At 39.4% G+C, this 26,681-nt stretch overlaps 1 protein-coding gene across 1 annotated transcript in view; it reads right to left on the bottom strand.

Annotated features, from left to right (window-relative positions):
• Positions 1-19,264, bottom strand: part of LOC126480194 (polyribonucleotide nucleotidyltransferase 1, mitochondrial) — a 131,789-nt gene extending 112,525 nt beyond the window's left edge. The window contains exons 1-2 of the mRNA XM_050103846.1: positions 19,054-19,264; positions 18,013-18,930 (exon numbers count right to left, since the gene is read on the bottom strand). Coding sequence (XP_049959803.1) covers positions 18,013-18,930; positions 19,054-19,208 — 1,073 coding nt within the window. The 5' untranslated portion in view covers positions 19,209-19,264. The remainder of the gene's footprint in view (positions 1-18,012; positions 18,931-19,053) is intronic.
• Between the last annotated feature and the right edge of the window lie 7,417 nt (positions 19,265-26,681).

A 26,681-nucleotide genomic window follows, 5' to 3' on the forward strand; every position in this document is an offset into this window, starting at 1 on the left:
ATCACATTAATCATGGAATGGAAACACACAGCAACAGAACGTACCAGTGTGACTTCAAACACTTTCTTACAGGAAATGTTCAAAATGTCCTCCGTTAGCGAGGATACATGCATCCACCCTCCGTCGCATGGAATCCCTGATGTGCTGATGCAGCCCTGGAGAATGGCATATTGTATCACAGCCGTCCACAATACAAGCACGAAGAGTCTCTACATTTGATACCGGGATTGCATAGACAAGAGCTTTCAAATGCCCCCATAAATGAAAGTCAAGAGGGTTGAGGTCAGGAGAGCGTGGAGGCCATGGAATTGGTCCGCCTCTACCAATCCATTGGTCACCGAATCTGTTGTTGAGAAGCGTACGAACACTTCGACTGAAATGTGCAGGAGCTCCATCGTGCATGAACCACATGTTGTGTCGTACTTGTAAAGGCACATGTTCTAGCAGCACTTGTAGAGTATCCTGTATGAAATCCTGATAACGTGCTCCATTGAGCGTAGGTGGAAGAAACTAAAATGAGCTCTAACATGGAAATTAAGTGTTTCCGGACACTTGTCCACATAACATCTTTTCTTTATTTGTGTGTGAGGAACGTTTCCTGAAAGTTTGGCCATGCCTTTTTGTAACACCCTGTATAGCATTTTCCATTGAAAAACCTTTCTGGAAACCAAACTGTCATTTTGTTAAAACTTTATTTTTACATAGGTGTGAAGATACTGTACAATACATTACTCTTTCAAGAATTTTGGATAAGGCAGTCAGAAGAGAGATTGGGCGGTAGTTGTTGACATCAGACGTATCCCCTTTTTTATGCAGTGGTTTAACAATGGGATACAACAGTCTATAGGGGAAAATACCCTGCTTCAGAGAGCTGCTTCTAATGAACATTTAGATCCTATTTTCTCTACAACATTTAAAAAATGATTATTCAAAACGTTTTCGACTTCCGGCTTGTTGTTTGTCAAGTTTCCATTCACTTTGAAGATAATGCCGTCATTCTGTACTCTTGGTTGCCCTGTCTCCCTTGTAATAATATTCCAAATTGTTTTGATTTAGTTATCAGAGGTATTAATCTCAGACATGATGCACATGCTTCTGGACTTTTTAATAAACTTTCTAATGTAGCACAGTAGTTTTTATAATACTTGGCTGTTTCTGGGTCATTACTCTTTCTTGTTGTTAGATACAGTTCCTGTTATGGTTACAAGATATTTTTATTCCTTTAGTAAGCCAAGGTTTTTTTGCATGGTTTCTTATAATTAGATTTAACTACTTTCTTGGGGAAACAGTTTTCAAATTCTCTTACAAGTGTATCATGAAATAAGTTATATTTTAAGTTAGCATCAGGTTCCTTGTACACCTCATCCCAGTCTAATTGCTGAAGATTTTCCCTGAAATTTTTAATTGTTGAGTCATTAATTGAATGCACAACTTTGGAGGGTAGTTTTGAATTATTGAACGGAGCTATGTCATATACTGTAACTAGCTGACCACCATGATCAGAAAGGCCATTCTCCACAGGACAAGAATTTATGTTTTTAAACTTATCTTGGTCTATAAAAGTGTTATCTATCAATTTGCTGCTGTCCTTTACTACCCGAGTACGAAAATTAATGCCAGATGTCAAATTCAAAGAACCGAGCAAGACTTCCAGGTCATTCTTCCTGTTACACTCTTTCAGTGAATCAACACTGAAGTCTCCACAAATAATAATTTGTTTTCCCCATCTGACAGATAGCACAACAAGGCATCCCAGTTTTCCAGGAATAAATGAAAGTTTCCTGAAGGGGAACTATATAAAATGTCTTTCTTTTGTTGATGACCTATCAATAATTATGCAGACTCCCAAGGAAGCCAAACGTGCCATCAAGAAACTTCATAAGGTTGCCATAAAAACCAGACTCCAAATTTTTTATGAGAAAGCACAATTCATGGACTCCAAACATTCAAGTCTGAAACCACATGCAACAAAATATGGTGACATCAAACAAGTTAAGTACTTCAGGTACTTGGGTGAAATGATCAGCAACACTGGCAATGAAAAAGCAGCTCACAAAACACGAGCAGAAAAATTACGTAAAGCTTAAACAATGATCTGGAACACATACAATATGAAATCGCTATCCACCCAAGCCAAACTTCACCACTATCATATACTCACTCTTCCAGAAAAGATCTACGCAACTGAATCATCATTAACCATCAACGAAATTGAGGAAATGGAAAGGCAAATACTCAGGAAAATATCTGGACTCAAGATTCAAGATGGTATCTGGATGCGTAAAAGCTCTGAAGAACTGTACTGAAGGACTGAACGTTTCACGTCAGTTGCATGGAAAAGGTAATTGAAATTCTCCGGACATTTAGCCAGAATGGACACCTCTAGAATGACCAAGAAAATATTCCTTATCATTGAAGGAACTCGCTAAACCAGGGCACCCTGGCTAACAGAAACCCAAAATGACCTCACGGAACACAGTATTGACCCACTAGAAGCCACAAGGACTGCATACAGACAGAAAATCAACTTTCGTAAGTTCACAACCAAAAACCTGACGGAAAAGAATCTGAAACTGAAAAACGCATGGACACGAGAAAGAGGACAGGTCCATAGTGAAAGGATGAGGAAGTTTTGGGAAGAAAAGAAGAACGAGAAAGCTAAGAAGACCAGTACTAATTAATGGTTCCGTGCTTAGAGGGTGAAACGAATAAATAAATAATAATTATTATTATTTTCATCCCACTGTCAATTGTGATCCTATGTTATCAACATATAATAGCTAGCTGAAGGTTGTGTAGGCCTGCTGTTTGCTTAAATGATATATTATTTATTAGATATGAATAAATTGCATAAAGTTTACAAGAGTTGTTATCTACAAAACATTTATCACTGGACACTGTTGCTAAGGATGCTAATTTACACATTACAAGCCTCCAAACTGCTTGTGGCATCTTCTTACTAAAGGACAAATTACTATGGCATTCATGTCAATTTTATGCTTTCATATTTTTCTATACTTTATACTTTGGTTACTTGTACTCTGTTGCCTAATATAATAGATAATACAAACATTATTACTGGTACTTTCAAATATATTTAAATATATGCTACTGTGTGGCAAACAGGAAACTGATTTTTAAACGTACAAAGACTTCATATGTCTCTTGTTATCAAAATAGATACAGGCATTTTCCTCATTGTTCACTGATGCTATGCGTCATGGGTAATTCATTTTATAACCTGTGTTGATCATGCTTCAAATGTGGAGTCTATGAAATACAATATGAGCACACCAGATACAATATCCTTATATAATGAGTGAAAATTAGGTATAGTTTTCTGATGCTATGTCTCTAAAGTAACATAATGTGTTAATTGTGATGTCACCTTGCACGTGTGGAGATTATGTGATACAACGTTATTACACAGTGGATGCGATGAGCTCTTAGTCTTGTGTAAGAATTATGTAGTCTCAATTTATCTTTTAATATTATGATGCACTGCATCATAATACTTGTCCTTGATTTAAATATATTTTTAGGTGATTTTACATTAATGTTACTCGTGTACTTATTAGCGCACCACTATCATGTAAGGGCACTGCAGAGCACGTGTTCCTTTCCCACTGATCCTTCTCATTGACTTCCATACCTTTGCTGATTGCAAACATTCTGGTCAAGACTGCTTTTTGGTATCTCTGACAATGTGCTGAGCTTTTGTGGAGAAATGCAAAAGCTTGCAAGGTTGGCAGCAGATGGGCTATATTAAAACTAAATGACAGTATATTAAAACTAAATGACATTCCTTGCTCTACCATAGGACTGGTCATATGTCCGATTTAACAAATGATTTTGGGGCAAAGACATCAGCAGCCCTGTGAATGACAACAGTTACAAGTTCTATCATGTCCTGGATGCCGGAATGATGTTGGAATCCAACCAGGTTGCTGTAAAGTGTCCAGGTGTCTTTGTTTAACTTTATTTAGGTGGCTTGGTTGCCATTTCTGATGTATCTGCAGCTGGATCCAAACAGAAAACACTCACTAGAGTGCAAATAATTTACCTCTTCTCAACGGACAGTACAGACTAGTGCAAAGTGACTAATTAATGGCTGTGGATGATCCATTTGCATGTTAAAATGTCATTTTTCCTGTAATGAGGAGGCAGAAGTAATTCAACAAGAGAAACCATTCACCTACTCTATCCCTGGAACAAGAGTGTATGTAGGTTTCCACTGGATGTGATGTGCAATGAAATCTCCAGGCAGGTAAAAAGTCTGAGGGAATTTGAGTACACGGTCCTCAAGGGCCTCATTATCTACATATTTGTGAGGTGGGAGATACAGAGCGCACACAGTTATTCTAAACGGCGATTTAACCTGAAAAGCTACGGCCTGAAGATGACTGGTAAGGTTAACAGATACAGAATGGCAAGTACTGTGGACAAATATTGCTGCTCCACTTTTGGCTCTATAACCATGTTTATTATCATTTGTGTGGATAGTGTAGCCTATAAACTCAGGGTTGTGAGGTCTGAAAGAAGTCCCTTGTATACATAGGCACAAGGGCATGTCCTTTGTTAAAAGCTTTATTCTTCGCCACGAGCTAAACCATCCAAAATTTCATTGCAGTATACGAACCATTAATCAGAGGGGGAGGGGAAGTGTCTATTTCACCCCGTCATTCTTCTTTGGTAACAGTGAGAATGCGACAAGTTGGAGAACATGCTCTAATGGTTACGTTTCATGGTCAAAATATTTTTTTGAAAATTTTAGTACTGTTGTGCAGTAAGGCATCAAGGGGCCAAAAATGGACACTTTAGTTACTGTGGCATCGTGAACCAAGGCAGGGAGGAGCAAACAGCCCTGGCAACAAGCTAGAAGCATGTCATTGGTGGATAGTTAGGAAGGAGTTTCCAATACCACATTTCTAAAGTAAGTAAGGAGTACGTATTAAATTTGATGCTGACACAGAGGAGAAGTGTAGTGACTAATCTTAAGTTGTGAATAAGGGATTGAAATATTTTCTGAACAAAGTAAAGGTTAAACATATTAAAAACTAAACAAAGGGAGGATCCCTCGGTAGGGGAAGGCTTAGAGGAAGCGAAGTTATGATCATCACTAACAACAGAAATGCTGTGGAGACACAGGTAGACTGTTGACAGTGACAGCTGCATGTTACGAGATAACGTATCTGTGGCAGCCACCGTTACTCTCATTAGCCTTTTTCTCAGCAAGTAGACTCAATTAGTTTTGATTCTTAACGTATAAGTGGGGCTGGGCACGAGTACGTATACAATTCCATTTCAGAGTCATTTCGAAGAGTTAATAGTAGTTTCTTTCTATTTATGAAGATAGTAACTGTTCTCGAAAGAACAGGTACCATTGATGACCATGCAGCTTCTCTAGAATAAATTATAATTAACTGAAACCCTCAGCTGCAGACAGGTATTGTTGATATACCTCGATGGGGACAGTTGAAAATGTGTGCCCCGACCAGGCCTCGAACCTGGGATCTCCTGCTTACATGGCAGATGCTCTATCCATCTGAGCCACCAAGGACACAGATGAATAGTGTGACTGCAGGGACTTATCCCTTGCACGCTCCCCAGGAGACCCACATTTCCAACTGCCCACAATCTACATACGTAACGTACCTAATAGATATTTGCCCATCAACTCTTTACTCGCACCCACTAAGGTGATGATTCCCATAAGAGTTCGGGCAACCTGTGCGCATTTGCACAGACATAGGTCAGTGGCCGGGTGGCCTTTAACTATATATGAAGATAGTAACTGTTCTCGAAATAACAGGTATCATTGATGACCAAGCAGCTTCTCTAGAATAAATGGTAATTAACTGAAACTCTCAGCTGCCGACAGTCGCGCTATTCATCTGTGTCCTCGGTGGCTGAGATGGATAGAGTGTCTGCTATGTAAGCAGGAGATCTCAGGTTAGAGTCCCGGTCGAGGCACACATTTTCAACTGTCTGCATCGAGGTATATCAACAATACCTGTTGGCAGTGGAGGGTTTCAATTAATTATCATTCTTTCTATTTGATAATATTGCACCAGATTTCATTGGATTTTGACTGTTTTTGAGCTTTTGTTGTGATGCAGACTGTTTGCATAAGATTGAGCAGCTATGTGCACCTAGCTTTCTGGTTAAATGTTGTCTTTGTAGCTTGGTAGTTGCCTTTGTAGCTTGGTATCGACCTCTGCTGGAACTGCTTAAGCATTACCTGAAGTTTTAGTACATGAGCTTCAGCCAATATTTATTGCCTGTGGTTGCATAGTAGCAATGACTGACTACAGCTTCTCTAACAAGGAACATCATCAACTTTACCTCCTATTTTAAGAGAAAAAAGTGTACTTGTAGTACATGAACTACAGCAATTGATCCAACATGAAAATTTGGGCCATAATTCGAATAAAACATAGTTAAGATCTACTGAATGTACAGTGTTCAAACTTTTGTGCACACCGGTCGTCACTCGCTCCACTCAATTGCACCTGCCTAATACCTAAGCACCAAGTCCTGTATCAGTAGTGTGACTAAGAGACTCATCTTCGTAATATCGATGAACATGCAAGCAGCAGAACTTTGTTCATTAGGTCCAAGAGTGCAGTTTTTAAAGTGTAGGTGCCAGAGATCTCTTTGCTTTGCACACTTTTACACTGATTCACAAATGTGGTGTAAATCAATGAAATAAATGAGTATGTCATTGAAGAAGTAGCATAGAACAATGATTAATTGACATCACTGTTGTGCATTATTGTCTTTGGATTTTAAAAGTGACAGTGTTACAGTTAAATACATTTCCAGGAGTTGGGTTGTATTTCAACTTATTTGACATGATTAAATTATAAATCGAAAATTATTAACCTCATTTCATCATAATAATTCTTCAGCTTAGCTTATTCATATATGCACACTGAAAATAATATTGACAATATGTGTGTGAGGCTGACATTTATGTACTCTTTTCACTTGAAACAATGTGTTCTCAAATAAGATTTCAAAACATATCGGGCAGATGTGACCCCTAACCCCTCCTCTTCCCTCGCCCTCAACCTCCTGTGAATAAGAGGCAGCTAGTTGTCTATCACTCCACTGTACATGTACTTCATACTTGGCCACTGGGTGGCTATAACTGGACAGAACAGATGACAACTAGTGTTCGCATAAGTTTAAAAGCTACACGTTCACAAGGCCATAACCACATACTATCAGAATAATGGTTTAATTCTTGGGCTGATACCTTGCTAGTGTCCTGTTTTCTGCCTAAAATATGAGGTCAAGTTGGTGATGCTTCCTTGTTAGTGTGGTGTAAAGAATGTCATGAGAACAGGAGGTATATGGAATTCTCTTAGTCACTTCAATTTTTTGAATTTTCTTTTTTCTGGAAACACTTGGCAATTTCTGCTCCAAGCAGTTTGGTTACTGGAACACTTTACACATAAGTCTGGTATTGAGCTACTCAGTGGGAGTCTTCTCACATTTGTCACTTGTTGCCTTGCCATTACATCCTACTTGATGTGACCATACGTGAAACTTAAAGCATTAGCGCTTTTCTACTGCTACAACATACTGGCCAAAATTCGTAGAGTTTAGAAATGTGGTCACATGGTGAGATTTAGCAGTTTCAACCAAAAGCATTCCATTATAAAGTTGTTTGATTGACTTTAGAATTCCAACAAGACTTTCAAATTTTTTGTTGATGTAGACAGGGGAAACCTTCTTGAAAGACTCTACACTTCTCTCTTTATCACAACAAAAAACATTCTGATACCAATGTGCCCAGCTATAAACATCAAGGTTCAATTTCCTTAATGCAATTCTAGGGAGAATATACAGTAGAGTCCTCTCAGCTGTGTAGGTATTGCTGATCTCTAATGGCTCTCCATACCATTTAGAGATTTGGTTTTGTGTTTGTGAGGTTCCATGGTATCCCCGCCAGCACCTAGGGATGTACACAGTCCATCCAGGCAAAACCCCGCTTGCCTGAGTCAAACCTACATAACTGAGGTTTGTCAGGTTCCCCAGACATTGGCCTATACCACTTTTTCCCCTACAGTGAAGAACACATAATAACAGCAATGACCTCTCTGATCATTCCCCTTTAAAACCAGTTACAAAAATGTTATGTTCAACATATCACATTCTTTGATAAATGGAATTGCACAGTAATCTGAAGCTTCTTTATTGCTTATGATGCCCAATCAATCCACACACAAAATTCCATAGCCCTGAAGTTTTACTATTATTGTTTTGATGCAGTCTCAGAGCCTCCAATAAAATACCCAAAATCTCATCACAATTTCAATTCATTGGTTGACAACACCACTCACTGCAGTTTGTTTGTGTGCTTCCCAAAGCCACACAAGCCAATGTGCGTGTACTCACTATGTGTAGGTTCACCGGCACCCTCAGTGTTACCTTTATTCATTTGCTACCATATCTTATGGACTAAAAGATGCACTTTTTCCTTCGAAATGTTGTCTTTAAAATTCAGGTTAATCTTATACATGAAATAAACATAAAAATGTCCAGTGTTGGATTTAAAATTCCTGACACTCTTAAAAATGGCCATATATTCGATGCCGTGGGAAAGGATTTCTGTCTGCCAACACTGGATTCAAATGACAGCAGCAATGCAGCAATAAACAAACAAGAGCTATGGGGGTTCACAGGGTTGCAAATACTGTCTCCCTTCCACCCTGTCATAACAAACGCAGAACATTGTCTGGGCTATGACACATTATTGTAGTCTACAGCGCCAGTGAATATGAACTGAGAGTAATTTTTGTTATCGGTAACAATACAACATTTTTGGTGATAGGCAGTTTTGTAATGGAAAAGGCCTATAAATTGAAATAATAGCATATGCAGCAGAACATGGAAACAGTGCAACTAAGTGGCATTTTGGACCTCAACCAACAGAGAAAAACCATTCCCGATTGGCGGGCTAGTAAAGAAATGAGAAAGACTAAATGTGCAAGTAGAGGTTGAATGCAGAACAGCCAAAAATATAGTGAAATGGATTCAAGGACACTGTCAAAATGCCACTGGAATTAATTAAAAAAAATAACTCAAATACATGCTTGTAAGCTAGCACTACAATGGAACTTAAAAGACTTTGAGGGTGGAGCTGGTTGGTGCTACAGGTTTATGAAGCGTCATGGACTTAGCATGCGAACCAAAACTAAAATATCTCAGAATATGCCACAAAAGTATGAAGAGAAAATATTATCTTCCCATCAGTTTATTACTCAACATCAAAAGAAAGCCAGCGTGGTACTAAGCCAAACAGTGAATATGGCAGAAACTCCTATGATATTTGATATGCAGAGTAACCGAAAAGTTGCCATGAAAGGTGCTAAAACTGTAGCTATAAAAACAAGTGGACATGAAAAAATGCTCTACACTGTTGTCCTTTCATGTTGTGCTGATGGTACTAAACTTAAACCTACGATCATTTTCAAATGCAAAACAATGCCGAAACTTTCTGAAATACCACTCAGGTGTTGTTCACATACATGACAAGGGTTGGAAAGACACGGCTAGTATGAAATTATGGATTAGCAGGGAGTGAGAGAGAAGGGAAGGTACTTTATCCAAGAAGAGTTCTCTTCTTATGCTAGATCAGTTTAGTAGTCATTTAAAAAATTCTGTAAAAGAGAAGTTGAGACAGGGAAATACAGAGCTTGCTGTTATTCTGGGAGGACTTAGTTCACAATTTAATCTCTTGATGTCTTGATAAATAAACCATTTAAAGTGCATATGAGAAAGGAATGGAACAAATAGATGACAAATTCAAGCTGAAAGGAGCTTTAAAACAACCTGCAATCAAACAAGTGTGTCAGTGGATAAAACAGTCATGGTCTGCACTTAGAGGAAACATTATTGTTAAATCTTTCAAGAAGTGCAGCATAAGTAACTCTCTCAATGGTAGTGAAGACCATATGAAGAGGACAATAGTGTCAATGAAGAGGAAGAAGAAGAAGGAGGAGAAGAAGAAGAAGAAGAAGAAGAAGAAGAAGAAGAAGGAGAGTTCACATGACAGTTATCATGGATTTTAAAGGTCACTCCGATTGTCTTAACTAAGAATTTTTTTTAGTCTGTCTTCGTAATCCAACAATAAAAATGGTAAACATATATACACTTTTTAAATTGCTTGAAAATTAAGGCACATCTTACACTTCGTAGCGTCTTAAAGTCCGTAAAGTGGGGTAACCAAAATTTCTGCTGAGCTTTAGTTACCCTCAGTGGCCTGCCTTAAATGCTGATACTATGTTTCTTGGATTCTCTCTCTCTCTCTCTCTCTCTCTCTCTCTCTCTCTCTCTCTCTCCCTCCCCCCTTTAGCTTTACAGAACATACTACATCATTAAGTACTTCCGCTTTATTGTTAAGAAAATAAATAAATAACTAGCCCATTACACAACCAATATTACGGCATACCAATAAAATTAAATATACACATATTGCTGCTCTGTAGTAACACATCAAACACACATGTACATTGAAAAAAGGATTATTCAATTTGCTAATGCAACAGTGCTAATATATTAATCAAAATGCTGCCCATTTCATTCACAGCTGGGTATTGGGTAACATCGAATTTAATTTTACTTTTTTCAATTTATAGCAGTGGTACAGATGCAATTCTGAATTAATTCTTTTCATGTCAGTGAAACATGAGCATTGGTTTGTACACCACAATGCTTAGCATAGTCCTACCAGAGGTGATATGTCCCTGTCTTCCTCACACCTTGCAACTGAGTTACTCAACAAGTTATAGGGGAACTACAGTTTAACATGGATTCTGAACTACAGCATAAATTAGCATATTTCACATTAACAAACCACTACCAGAGGCGTATCACTTGTCTTACAGGCAAGTACATTATGTTATTCAACTCTTCTGGTAGTGTTTGTTTCAAACGTCAAAGTTAAACTTTTTTCCACAGAATTTCATTGCTGGTACTAGTGTAATATATGTCACAATCATCGAAATAAAAATGAAGTATTTATTTCTTTTTCTTTTCTTTTTTTTCTTTTTTTTTTTTTTTTTTTCAAAGGAGCATCCATTAGAAGCTAAGAAGAACTGCCTGGATGAACAAAAATTAATTATGTTGCTGGAAGTCACTAAATACTCAGAAAAAATATTAATACAACCAACTGCCTGCTAGGTACTAAAAGTACGAGAGAGAAAGCAGTGAACCACTGTGGTTCTGAATTTCAGATGTGCATAGAGTGGTAGCACTGTAGGAAAGATTATGTGGCTTTCATTGCAAATAGATACACCTGCCACTATCCCAAAATATATGGGTGATGCACTGGTAGAAAGCCCAATAAATAATCTATGATAGCACATTCACAACAAGTACGGTAGCTGTACACATTGATGGGAAGTCATGGCACAGGAAATATTTGCTGATGACACTGTGTGTGGCTTAATGTGGATGCTGCTAGGTGGTGATATTGTCACACTGTAAGCAGAATCTAGTCCAAATACAAAAGCAGTGTCTTTAATAAAGTACAACACTGAACCCTGAAATAACATTTATTATGAACATTGACGTACAGCCTCAACGGAAGTGGAGGGAGAGTGTTGCTATTCATACAAACATTACAAACATCAGAAATTTTGAGAACCTTCAAGCAGTGATAAATATTAAATAACAAATAATTGCAAGTGGTCATGTTAGAACTGGTGTCCAACATCATGCCATACAATGTTAATTTCTACATCACACTGTGTGCAACACAGCTCACAGCACTGCTTTTTTCCAGGAGAAATAGGGACCCTTTGTTTCAGAAGGTCTCACTGGAACCAACAGCACCCTGGATCTAGATCTTGTCAATGTTCATCATATGGCAGCACTGGAGGATCGTCATTTTCTGGTCATGTTGTCACATCCTCTTCACTATAACGAACATCAAAGGTAGCCCCACCCATCAAAGCTTTGCAACCATCAAATGGATCTTCAGTTCCCTTGAACAAGAAGCCCTCTTCCTCAATCTGTGCCTCAGGACAGTAATAAGGCTTCACACTGAGGACTTGGATGACATCTCTGTACTTTTTTCTTCTTGATGAATGGTAATAATCCTCTACTTCATATGTGAGGTCCCACAGGCTCGGAAGGATAGAATACAGTCCAAAGAAGCACTTTAGTTCCCTTTTCGATAGTCCCACTTTCCACCATCATAAAAATCCACATCAACTCTCCCGGGCTGTCTCTCACTGATTAGTGCCTAACATTATACAACTCTCAGTCTTCCTCCTGGGCATTCAGCATCCATTTGCAAGCCAAATGTCTTGCCTCTTCAGTCTTAGTGATAATATGTTTCATGCAGTCATCCTGAGCATTGTCATGTTGAAATAGGAAAAGTATATCTATTGTTGGTTTGGTATAATGACTATGGAGCAGAAAGAAAGGTGTGAGATCTGTAATGCCTTGCTTTACTGTGCTGTATGCGAATGTCATTATGGGCAGTACTGTCTGCCATTCTCTCCGTTCGACATCAATGTACATCGAGAGCATATCACCTTACTTCTGATACTAGTCTCGATTGGAAAACTTTTCAACAAGCACAGATGGTCATGTTGGATGTTCTGTTCTTCAAAATGACATCATCTACAACAAACCTTGCAACTTTCAGAGGTTCTGCAATCTGTAGAGCTCTGGTGACAGCTTAGCAGGTGAGGAAGTCAGTGCATATTATAATCCATCAGTTCCCAACTGTCAACTTCAGGAACCTCCACAAGACGCAGATTCCAATTCAGTGTAATGGTGCTGCTGCTGGTGGAATTGTTGCCATATGTCCTGGAGCTAACTGTGGCACATATTACTGTTGTTGGTATTTCTAATAGTGGCTCACATAGCATCTAATGGATCAAAAGGGACCTGGCCACTGATACCTGTGTCTGATTCTATCTAGAGTCTTCATGAACTCATATGGCCAGATGTTGGCTCACTGTGTAAAAACTTCAGGATAGCTGTCCAAGGGTAAGCTGGTATGATAAGCTTCCATTTCTATCTCACTGGATCATAGTTCCTCATACAAAATGTTCTGTTTATTAACTGGAATTCTTTGACCAGTCCCTCCTCCTTCAAGGCCTCTATGGTTTTTATCAATGGCAGACATTCTCTTCATTCAGAAGCAATGTCATTTAATGTAACAATGACAGATTCCATCCATGCTGCTGCGTTCTTCCACAGGATTCCTTGAAAGGCAGTGGGCACTCTTGTGTTTGCTTCCATTTTTATTTACCAATAATATTTCTGAAGCCTCGGCGCCCATCTAGCCAATCGACCCAATGGATCCTTTAGGCTACTCGTCCAGCACAATGGTAAATATTTGCTCAAATAAATACAGTAGGAACTTGTTAAGGGCCCAAATAATTGCAAGGCACTCTTTCTTGGTTGCAAAATAGTTCATCTCGGACTTGGAGAGTACTCTGAAAGCATGAGTTGTCACATTTTCAGTACCCTCCTGAATTTGTATTTTAACTGCATCCATCCATAACTACTAGCATCAGTGTGAAGTTCTGTCTCTATATTATTGTCATGCTGTGCTGGGCTGGAGATGATGATGTGCCTCTTTCTCTTGCTCCAGGAAAATTTGACATCTCCCTGCAGAAGCTGTTGCAATGGATGTGCCTTGATACAAAAATCTTTAAGGCACCAGTAGTACCAGCATTCTGAAAAAACTTCTCAAGTCATGAATGTGCCAAGGAGTTGGAAAATCTGTGACTGCTCTTATTTTCTCAGGGTTGGAGTGGAATTCATTGCCATTCACTAGCAGCCTCTGATTTTTATTTCTTGGGCAGCGAACAGGCACTTTTCCAGACTCAGGCAGAGGCGTGCAGTCTGAACACAGCTGTCATGCAGCTTATTCTTCAAATGGCCTTGAAAAAACAAGAATGTCGAAAAGGTGGCAAAGAAAAATCACATATGTAAGGTGTCAAAATACATCGTACATCAAATGCTCGAAGTAGCTACATGTTACATACTCCAAACAGCATAAATTTGAAATAGAAGCCATCACAAGTTATGAAGGCAGTCTCTTTGCCAGTCAAGTGTGTCATCCTCGATTTGCCAGTAGCCTGCCTGCACGTCCATAATTGAATACTCTGCTCCTATCAAGCAGTCTAAGACAGGTCTGGCCAAACAGCACTCAGCAAGAGCAAGTGCTCCAGCCGGACTCCTGCCTCATATTCCAAACACAATGGCAAATGGGGCAGAAGGGTGAGGAAGAAGAGGAAAACGGAGGTTGGAGCTGGATGGCACTAGAGCAAATCAGTCATCTTTTCAGATGTCAAACAGTTTACTGATACTACTACTTGATTTAAAATATATTTATGTTCTGCATTAGGAATATATGGCATCCACACACCTGCCCAAAAAAGATAAAGTGGAGATGTTGCATCGTACAGTGCCAAACAGGAATTGCGGTACCATTTGAGGGCCATGCAAAGTACTTAATATGCCATCGTATTATGAGCTGAAAAAAATATTCACTGGAACAATATTACACCACCACCTGCCAAGGACGATATGCTTTTGTCTTCTGAGAGATGACAGTGAGTGCTGGCTGAACTGAAGGCAACCAATAAGGAAAAAACTGAGTTAAGGATAAGTAGAGTGGCGACAAAATCTTTTATGGTCAACATCACAAATTATTTGAATCCATTAAAAGTCTTAATGCAAGGAGAGAATCATTTGGTAACAAATATGGTGGACAAGATTCATGCTAGCAAACAAAAATTAAATTCTATGGAAGAATCAGCTTCAAGTTCAAGACATGGAGAACATTTATCTGAATTTAAGGTTGTCATTTGCGGAGAACACAAGAATGACTACATTCCAGTAATTGAAATATTTCATCATGAGTTCTCAAAGAGATTCCCAGACTTTGTACGACTGAAGACAGATTTTGATTTGTCAGACCACTCTCGCATTTGGCTACCAATGTATCTCATAACTTCCAACTCAATCTCATACAGCTCAAATACCTGTTTGTCCAACCCAGGTATTTGCAGGGACTTTTATAAACTATCACCTCACAAGCAATATCGTTGATGGCACAAACGAGCTGCTAAAGTTAGTTAAATGTTTGACTCAAGACATGTGTGAACATTTTCTTTATGTTATGAAATTGACACAGTTTGGCCAACATTCAGGTTTAATAGATTTCAAACTATGTGACTATGTCCTTGACAGTATCACAAACAATAGTTCCTGCTCTGGCAGATAATTAAAAAGCTGAAAATAAGCACATGATAAAATCCTGCATATAAAAGGATGCTGCAATATTTGCCCCTTACAAGTAGTCGCACTGTGTTACAAACATGCCTCCTTAAGTTTCCAATGTGTATATAGGCTTTGGCATACAGCCATCTCAGTCACACACCTTCTCATATTAGTGCAGTGGTGGGGGAAGCTGGAACACTGACCAGCCTCGGCTGTGTGTGCAAAATACAAGTGTGCTAAGGAAGCACAAAACTTGGTCAGGCCAGGTCTAGGGTGTCATCATTGCACAGCAATAGATAGAAATATTTTTATATGATTCTGTTTAGTCGTTGAAGCAGCAGCAAAACACAAACAAACACACACACACACGGCTGTGTGCATGGTCTTGGTCTCTCTCTCTCTCTCTCTTTCACCCACCTCCCTCTCCCTCCTGCCCCTTCCATGCACATGTATGATGCCACACACCATATCATTATTAGGTTATGAAATGAAGCCAATTATGCCTTTATTTATGTATTGAAACTTTTATTTAATTGAAAGATGAGAAAGCAGTTAAAACAGCTAAGTTTGTTAGCTGTACTGTAGTAATAATGCCATGAGCTGTGTTGCCTGCAATGTGGCATAGTGTTAAGCATCACTGGCTGGTGTGCCACGGGCCACCGGTTCAAACCTGACACTCACAATTATTTGTCATTTGGTATTTATCAGTTCTGGGAAATTTCTTATATTTATAATGTTCATATGTTCTGGAATGTTTGATGTTGGTATAAATAGCTGCTCTCTCCTTCCAGGAATTCACTTCTGTTCTGGCTGTACATTGCTGTTTCTAAAAAATGTGCTTTCAGTGCTAAGTGCTGCACTTCACTGATGACCCACTTTCAGATTTGGACTTGATTCGGGTTATGATGTGACACTGATTGGTAGAAATGCTGGCTACTTCAAAACATCTTTATCACTATGGCTCCAGTTAGGTACTGTAAAAACTGTCGCCTACACAGACAGCAACGGGCATACAAGCAGTACATTGTTTCTATGGTCCATATTTTCAGAAGACCAGTCAGTTCAAAAACAGCAGTAAATCGGCTGCACCTCATGCATCCTTCAGTGTTTTTTGAAGATGCTGATCAGGACCCGATGAAAGGATTTGACTGAGTCACCAAATACAATGACATGATGCGTGTGACAATGGCACAGACCAGTAGTGGTCCGAGAATGATGAAGATAAGCTCAATAGCTGGGATAAATTCCAGGGTGATCTGAAGATGATGGTTGGTGACATCAGCAGCAAGTCTGCTTAGTGGAAGAAGAATTGAAGAACAGGGCCTAACATTATTGAGAAAGGACATGGTCCTATATACACAATGTTTTGGCTCTGTCCTCTAAATGTAGAAAAATGTACATGAATGTAGATGAGTAGGAAAAACAATCCTGTAACATTTGAATACAGCATTAGCAGTGTGCTGCTTGACCCAGTCACATCAGTTAAATATCTAAGCTTCATGTTGCAAAGCAATACAAATGGTTGATTTTGGTTTATTGGGAGAATTTTAAGAAACTGTAGCACAGGCGAGCTAATGGAGACCACATTACAGAACACTAGTGCGACCCATTCTTGGCTACTACTCAAATGTTTGAGATCCCTACCAGGTCAGATTAAAGGAAGACATCAAAGCAATTCTGGGATGTGCTGCTAGAATTGTTACCAATAGGTCTGATCAATGCATCATGAATTCAAATGGATACAATGTACCTTCTGCCATGCACCATATGATGGCCTGTGGATTATGCATGTCCCCGCAAGTGTGAAATTTCATTAAGAATAATAAAAGTACATTTCATTTTTGGCAAAACCTCATTTCTGTGTATGAATTGTGTTACAAATATACATCACAGTTCAATTTTCCAGCAGAACTATACATTTAATTTCTTGTCTTTAATTAGGCCTACTTGGAAAGGCTGTTGATTGAATCCTTTCATTGCCTTTTTTAGGAGTGTAGGACATTAATGTATTAGGCCTATTATTTTAGTTAACATCATAATCAGAATTAACAACTTGAAAAAATGTTTTCCCATGTCATATTCCAACATGGGGCGGCAGTGTGGGTAATGTGTGGCCACTGGTGTTTTGACATGGGGCCTATATGTACCTGTAGTAAAAGCAGCAAATGATCATCTTGTATTTTTATTTATGAAACAGATTTTCAGAAACGCTCTTGGATTGTATACACGATCACAAATATCTGACCTCTCAGCAGATTATTCCAACTGGCAAGCTCTTTATCATTCCAAGCAAATTCAAGAGACATGCGATAGTACATCAATCCTCCTTCCTTTGAACAAAATAATTTCTCACTGGGCACTTAGTGATAACAAGCAGCACATTCCCACTGTTTCTCTGATAACCTTTCGTGGGACACATACATCTCAATTGGGGTGAAAAGGTTTAGCAGTCCATAAATTTTCAGAACCAATCGCCTTCTGTTATTAAATACTACAAAGAAAGCTATCAGAAATGATAACAGCACTCAGTTTCTTCAATTATTGTTTCATAATTATCAACTTGGTGTAGTGTATTCAGAAAATTCTGATACAATTAATACAGTACCTATTACCCCACTAATGATTCAACACCAGCAAAATTTTAATTGTAGGAGAGTCAGAATAGTTACAGATAACATATGGAGTTATTAGTGTTCAATGCAAAGAAAAACTAAACAGCCTAATGCTAGAGTCAGAACATAAGTTCATTACCTTACATTTTCCTCAAAGACCATTGTTCGGAAGATGTCTTTGCAAATCCTACTGTAGCAGTCATTCACTACCACCATGTCAACAGTTTCACCATACGTTGTTCTCATTTTCTCAGCGACATCAGTCCGTACATCACTTACAGCAGTATCACGTGATATCTTGTCATGGGTATAATCTCTAAATATTTCTCTCAATCGCATTTCACTGCAACTTCTTACAGCTTCGACAATATCATCTGGGTGATCTCCTGGAGGGGTAAAATCTCGTTTTGCCTTTCCATAGTGCTTCTGCAATTGCAAAATTCCTTGAATTACAGCCTGGCATTCACGAACACCCAGTTTTATGGCTTTCAGTAAATCTTGCTGCAAAATGTTATCCGCTGCTGCCTCCATCATCACTACAAGATTATGCCTCGCAGCTGTCACTACTAGGTTTAATGTGCTCATGGACAGTTCACGGCGAGTAGGATTAACAATCAACTCGTTGTCCACCAACCCAATTCTAACGGCACCAACGGGCCCATTCCATGGTATGTCCGAAAGGCAAAGTGCTGCTGAGGCACCATTAATGCTTGCTATGTCTGGGTCATTAACACCATCAACAGCCAGAAGATTGCACACAATCTGAGTTTCATACGAAAAACCTTCTGGAAAGAGAGGTCTCAGAGATCTATCAATGAGGCGACCAGTCAAAATTTCCCTCTCAGTTGGTCCCAATTCTCTCCGCATGAAATTTGTGGGGATTCGTCCAGCGGCTGCAGCCTTCTGTCTGTAATCGACGGTTAGAGGTACAAAATTCGTAGACGTTGCTTTCGATTTGCTCACTGCTGTTACCAAAACTGAAGTGTCGCCCAACTGAGATAGCGCGCATCCGTCGGTTAATCTCGCATACTGTCCTGTTGACAGAACAATCTTGCGCCTGAAAACATATGGACAATAAATGAAAAATAATTTTCTGCATAAATAAAGTTTCAGTTGCGGTTTGTTACCGATATGTAGGCTTATTCTGCAAGTGCCATATAGTATTTTCGTTTTAGTTTACCCATTTGAAAACTGAGCTTCAATCTCTGGAATACGTGCATTAGCTTTCTCGGAAAAGTATTTCACATTTTGTGATAATATGTACTTCTGTTCTGTGGTAACGAATTCATACAAATTCCGCACGCCTCTCACATATCCCCACCAACATGTAGCCATCACTGCCCACCACCCAGACAGCAAAATTGTAAACAATACACACACATGTTAACTACGTCAAAGATAGCTCAAAGAGGTTAGAAGGATCTTTGGTTAGCAACGAAATAAACAACGCTGTTTTTCCGATCGCCTTCAAGAATATTGAGAAAGGGTGATTAATTATTAACAGTTCGACTCTAAACTGTGTTGTCCGCAGTGAAAACTTTTGTGCTTCGTGCGGCGGTCGGCACCTATTCCATCAGGTGTTTTGTATAACTGCTATCAACTTTTTTAATGTAATCTACTGGATATTTTAAGTAGTTAGTAACAAGTGTCAAAGCATCGTCGCAGGGAGATTTCTCTCAGCGGCTATTTTTAAAATGGAAACTAATGATGAAATCCCAATCGATACCGGCCAAGGGTCGGCTATCGCTTTGCATACGAGTCACAACAACGAGACTGTCATGATGCACCCACCTTCAACCGTGTTAATTACAAATAAGCATCTATTGGGTACCATCGAAATGTGCTCTCAAGATCAATCTCCTCAGAATGATCAGATGGAGATGGATCAGCATTCATCAAGTTCAACTGTCTTGTCACAGTGTCGGACAAACAACATCCAGCGACAAAAGGCCAGATACCGGTCACCATCACCCCAATAGGCAGCAGCTCCTGACGCAAATGTTCCGAAGAAGGCAAAGGCAAATGAAAAGCACAGTAGTAATGTTGAAGGGGACGTAGATATGGTAGGTATGGATAATGTTGCACACACTGTGGAAGTTACGAGAGTAGACAGTAACGTGTAAATATAGGAGACAGGAATTTCAATGACCAGCCTGTTTCCCAAAAATCTGTTAGTCGTAAAAACTTGGATAATTCAGTGACCACAACGGTACTGCCTACAGGAAATAACACGTTTCCTAGTAACAAAAAATAAGCTAGTAAAGATAATATGTATCAATCAACAGACACGGGTCCCTACTTCGTCTTTGTAGAGGGAGAAAATGGTAATGTAGGAAAGTTACATCCAAAGGCTCTTGGAAGAATGTTGTTTACAGAAAGTAACAACTTAAGACATGAAATAGCTATTGGTAGAAACAGGTATAAAATTGAAACCAAAACAGGGCAGTCTGCAAACAGGTTGTGGTTGCTTTGTTTTTTGGTTGAAGAATATGGAGGCTTATATTCCAAATTTCCTAACAAAGAAAAGGGTAGTTATCCATGATGTTGATATTGCATTATCCCACCAAGACATCCTTGCAGAAATAAAGTTGGAATTTTTAGTAACCGACGTCCGAAAATAGAAAATGAAGAGTTGAAAGTAATTCCCACATCGAAATGTGTTGTAACATTTAAATCTCAACAACTTCCCCAATATGTATATTTGTGCGTATGTGATGCCCTGTTGAACCGTATGTCCAGTCAGTTTTGCAATGTCATAATTGCCTTAGATATTTCCAACTAATTTTGCAATGTCGTAGTAGTGACAGCTGTGCCAAATGAACAGGAGCCCACGAACCCTCAGTGCTCACATGCTGGAGAGCCCAGGCATTTGCATTGCAACGGAAACCACCCCGCTACTAATCCCTGTTGCCCAATTTATCAGCAGCACATGGAAGCAAAGCGCAGCCTTTGGCGCTTCTTACGCAACGGCAGTCTCGTCACTGCGACCATCATTTGCGCAGACTACTGCTGATGTTTCTATAACACGAAAGCTCTCTCCTAGTGACTGGCCTAAAATATGCTAGAAACCAAAAGGTTTGAACATGACAGACAAAAGGTTACAACAGGGATCTAAGCATGCAGTTATAGCGCTTCCAGCTCGCAGGTCTTACAAAAATAAAACATTTACTCACAGTCCATACAAGCAGGGTTATTCTGATATGCCATACGAATTTCAGGGTCCACAGAACTCAATACAAAACAATCCATACCCTCCCACTCCTCTGGCAACATCTTATATTGGTCGAGAAACTACTGTTAACAACCTTTGTGCTATAATAATGCAGATCTTTCTTTCTCTTAAAAATGAAACAGACATGGTAATGACACAGGCTCTTATAGGTAATGCTGTCCGCCCCCGGTAGCTGAGTGGTCAGCGCGACAGACTGTCAATCCTAAGGGCCCGGGTTCGATTCCCGAGTCGGAGATTTTCTCCGTTCAGGGACTGGGTGTTGTGTTGTCCTAATCATCATCATTTCATCCCCATCGACACGCAAGTCGCCGAAGTGGCGTCAAATCGAAAGACTTGCACCAGGCGAGCGGTCTACCCGACGGGAGGCCCTCGTCACACGACATTTCATTTCATAGGTAATGCTGTTGAAGACTTCTGCAAATCTGACAATGGCTTTTAAAATACTCCAGTGGAATGCAAGGTCAGCAATCTTGAACAGAGAAAGTCTTTATCGGTAGCTTAGCAACAACCACATACCAGTAGCTTGTATTTGCGAAACTTGGTTTCAGCCAACCCAACGAATACAATTCAAAAGATACGCTGTTCTCAGAAACGGCCGAGACGATGGAAAAGGTGGAGGAGTAGCCATGTTGATTAGAGAGACGATTAAATATGAAAAATTGTACAACACTATTAGGACAACAGAATGCCAGGTAGTTGCTGCTGTAATTTACTCTCCTAACGACGCATTCACCATCGTCACCATTTACAAACCACCTAAGTGTAAAATAAAAGATCTTTCACTGGATCAGATTGTAGCCCAACTTCAAAAGCCATTTCTCCTTTGTGTAGACTTCAACGCACACCGCTAACTACGGGGATGCATAATAGATGGTGCGGGTGGCAGGGACTTAATTACACTTTTTGAAAAGTTCAATTTGGTTATTCTAAATGATGGTTCTCCTACTATGATACTTAACCCAAACAGACGACCGTCGATTCGACATTGTGCTCCGTTGACTTCAACCGTGTAATGGAGTGTACAGTCAAACAAGACCCTCGTAGCTCAGATCATTTCCCTCTGGAAATCACAATAGACTTAACTAGAAATACAGTAGAAACTGTCTACCCAACCAGCAGGTGCAAAATAAAGGATGCTGACTGGCCAAAGTATACTACAACAGTCCAAGTGAAGTTTCAAGCTTTTAACAATTTGTTAGCTAGAAAGAGGCCTACCAACAGCTAATTTCAATTATTGAAGACGCTGCAACGATTTCCATTCAAAGAAAAAAGTAAGTCATCGTTTTGAAACAACAGCCCCCAGTCTGGTGGACACCAGAGTGCTCTAGAGCCATAGCACAGCGCAAACTTGCGTACAGTAACTACTTTAAACAACAAAGTGTAGAAAACTACATTGGACATTCGAAAATAGCAGCGAAAGTTCGAAGGTGGTTAAAAGACTATAAAAGGAATAGCTGCCAAAATTTCTGTGAATCTTTAAATAACATTGTTAATATCACTGTTGTTTGGAAGAAATTAAGATTTTCCAAAAACAAACACACTACTATGCGTCAGCCATTAAGTGACAAATAGCTTAAAGAGTTTGTGAATTTAATCTCACCAGCTTCCACAGGCGAGCAGCCATATTGCCCCCTGGAGAAACAGGATTACAATCATCCGCTCGTGGTACCGTTTTTGTATGAAGAGCTGATGAATGGCATTAAAAAGATCGTAACTTCCACTCCCAGTAAGGAAGATATGCACTATCAGATGGTAGAAAATCTCCCTGACATAGCACTCAGAAAACTGCTACAGATATTTAGCCAAATGTGGATGAATGACACGCTAATAGAAGATTGGACAAGTAGTGGTACCCATACTGAAACCACATAAGGATGAAGAGCAGGCCAAATCACATAGACCTTTTTCTCTTTCTTCCTGTATGGGTAAAACTTTAGAACGCCTGGTAAAAAATCACTTGGAATGGTGGTTGGAATCAAGTCAGACACTGTCATCGAGTCAGTATGCGTTTAGAAAAGGCAAGGGAATAATACATAATTTAAATATCTTAACCTCGGAGATCTATGATGCAACAACAATAAAAGAGAATGTAACAGCTATATTCCTGAATATAGTTGAAGCATATGATAGTGTTCTTATGCCTGTGTTGCTACAGGAGTTGGAAACCATTGGAATCCCACCACAACTGATTTATGAAATCAGCACTTTCTTCGCTGGAAGACACATACGGGTTCAGTTCCAAAATAAATTAATTGGACCACGTCGCCTAACAACAGGTCTTCCACAAGGAGCTACCCTCAGCCCCCTACTCTTTGCACTACACACTAACGAGCTGGCGAGGATTATACCTTTTCCAGTTAAAATCCCCCAGTATGCATATGATATTTGTTTGTATGTGACGACCAAAGAAATGAATCAGGCTGTGTGTAAACTATCAAAGGCGATGGACACACTGGATCTAACATTGCGTAGCTGTGGGCTACAGATTTCGAAAGAAAAATCCGTACTTGTTTCTTTCACGAACCAAATTATGCCAGGCTACTTAAATAGTTACGTTTCTAGCATTTGTAGACTTAGAGAAAGCTTTTGACAATGTTGACTGGAATAATCTCTTTCAAATTCTAAAGGTGGCAGGGATAAAATACAGGGAGCGAAAGGCTATTTACAATTTGTACAGAAACCAGATGGCAGTTATAAGAGTCGAGGGGCATGAAAGGGAAGCAGTGGTTGGGAAGGGAGTGAGACAGGCTTGTAGCCTCTCTCCGATGTTATTCAATCTGTATATTGAGCAAGCAGTAAAGGAAACAAAAGAAAAATTCGGAGTAGGTATTAAAATCCTTGGAGAAGAAATAAAAACTTTGAGTTTCGCCCATGACATTGTAATTCTGTCAGGGACAGCAAAGGACTGGGAAGAGCAGTTGAACGGAGTGGACAGTGTCTTTAAAGGAGGATATAAGATGAACATCAACAAAAGCAAAACAAGGATAATGGAATGTAGTCGAATTAAGTCAGGTGATTCTGAGGGAATTAGATTAAGAAATGAGACACTTAAAGTAGTAAAGGAGTTCTGCTACTTGGGGAGCAAAATAACTGATGATTGTCGAAGTAGAGAGGATATAAAATATAGACTGGCAATGGCGAGGAAATAGTTTCTGAAGAAGAGAAATTTGTTAACATCGAGAATAGGTTTAAGTGTCAGGAAGTCGTTTCTGAAAGTATTTGTATGGAGTGTAGCCATGTATGGAAGTGAAACATGGACAACAAATAGTTTGGACAAGAAGAGAATAGAAGCTTTCGAAATGTGGTGCTACAGAAGAATGCTGAAGATTAAATGGGTATATCACATAACTAACGAGGAAGTATTGAATAGGATTGGGGAGAAGAGAAGTTCGTGGCACAACTTGACTAGAAGAAGGGATCGGTTGGTAGGACATGTTCTGAGGCATCAAGGGATCACCAGTTTAGTATTGGAGGGCAGCGTGAAGGGTAAAAATCGTTGAGGGAGACCAAGAGATGAATACACTAAGCAGATTCAGAAGGATGTAGGTTGCAGTAGGTACTGGGAGATGAAGAAGCTTGCACAGGATAGAGTAGTATGGAGAGCTGCATCAAACCAGTCTCAGGACTGAAGACCACAACAACAACAACATGGAAGCGTAATCATTGTATATGCCACTTCAGGATCGTTAACAGAGGATTCTGTAATTTACGGCTTATTTCATTTATTCGAAAATAAGGTACAGATTGTGGTGTTACACAGCAGTTTTGAAGACTGCTCCCACTTCTAAAAGTACGTCAAATATCTGCACGACTACTAAGAGGTCTACCCAAGGCATGTCCATTGCATCAAATTACCACAAGCGTTAAAAAAAGGTTGTACATTAATTTCCTGAACACATCCTTGCCAGATAGATATAACTGCTTCATAGGTTTCCATAGAATTTTGCTTGTTGATATTACAGAAAACATAACTTTGAACATTACACTGACCAGTCTGTCGCCAGACATCTTGAAGCTACTCCTAATCTCTTGTCTAATGCGATTGACACTCTCATTAACGTATTTTCCTTCTCTGTTTTATCTCGTATCAGCACTAGTAACTTGTTGTGCAATGCACAGCTCATCGGAAAATAATTTATGAAATCTTTCAGGTCCGTGATTCTAATTTCACTCAGTAAATTAACATGTGACCAGTTGCTCCTCTTTTCAACCAATCACAAATACATTTCCTCTTTCTCGTTGTTTTCTGTTGCTTGCAGGTTATAGGTAATACAATTGCAGCACATGCTTTCTGTTGGGTGTTCTACATATTAACCTTGGAAAACCGCATTGTCAACTGACAATTTTTGTCCATGTTATTGATAGTGTGAGGACGCTTCAGTATGTAATGAAGTGTTGACCAACTAGTATTGTCAATAAATACTGAACATGTGCAGGGCCCTTCAAACCACATTTACACGTGTTCACAGCATGTTCAGTCACGTTGCTTCCAATATTATTCGTAGTTAGTACTGGACTACCGATGTTGGCAATACAAAAACGAATTGCGCTAAGCACCCCTACTGTTTGATTGTGTTTTATCTAGAGCCTCACATACGTGTAGTCTGACTGTATATTGAATTATGGAGTGGGCAAGGTACAAAGTCTTTGAAATTGTTCCACTATATGAGGCAGAGAACAGCCTTAGCAACGTTAAGACCTCAAAAATGAAAAACGTAAAATGTAAGCTTAGCACCAGGAATGATATTCAGGAAGCAAATGAAATGGGTGAAACAAAAGGTAAACAACGTTTTGCTGGCTTTTGTTTATTTTTATTCAGTACTTTACAACAATTTTAGCTATACTTATTTTGCCATAGTAAAAATCCATGTAGGCGTCCAATGTAATCTCCAAATTCGTTACAAATTTCTTTATATTTGTTTGAAGTTCTCTGTGGTATATTTGGGGGTGCAGTATATTTGGGAGTTGCAGTATACGCTGCAGTAACGACAAAAAAGTAATGAGAAGATTCAATGTGTGATCTGGCAGATTTCTTGCCAGCAACCCTATCAAACAGCGGTGGACAGACAAACATTCATGACCACTGTATGAGGCCAAGACGAGTATTCTGAGTGTCGCATTCCCACTGTGAGTTAGGCTCGCTACCAACTATCGCATTCTTATTGTGGGAGAAGTACGTCTTCTGTGTTTCAAAAAATGGTTCAAGTGGCTCTGAGCACTATGGGACTTAACTTCTCAGGTCATCAGTCCCCTAGAACTTAAAACTACTTAAACCTAACTAACCTAAGGACATCACACACATCCATGCTAGAGGCAGGATTCGAAACCTGTGACTGTACCGGTCGCGCGATTCCAGACTGTAGCGCCTAGAACATCATCTATGTCTATTATGTTTTTATTGAAGATCACCCAGGAAAGAGCACATAACATAGGCAGTGATTACACAATAATAACCAATAGAACGTTACAGAAATCTTTGGTAGAACTCCCCAGAAACGTTCTGTGAAATCAAAAATGGAACAATTATAACGTAGCACATGGTTTAAAAGTCATGGAACGCTCACGCGCCGTGGCAA

This window comes from Schistocerca serialis, chromosome 1 (assembly GCF_023864345.2).
Source record: "Schistocerca serialis cubense isolate TAMUIC-IGC-003099 chromosome 1, iqSchSeri2.2, whole genome shotgun sequence".
Classification (NCBI taxonomy): domain Eukaryota; kingdom Metazoa; phylum Arthropoda; class Insecta; order Orthoptera; family Acrididae; genus Schistocerca; species Schistocerca serialis.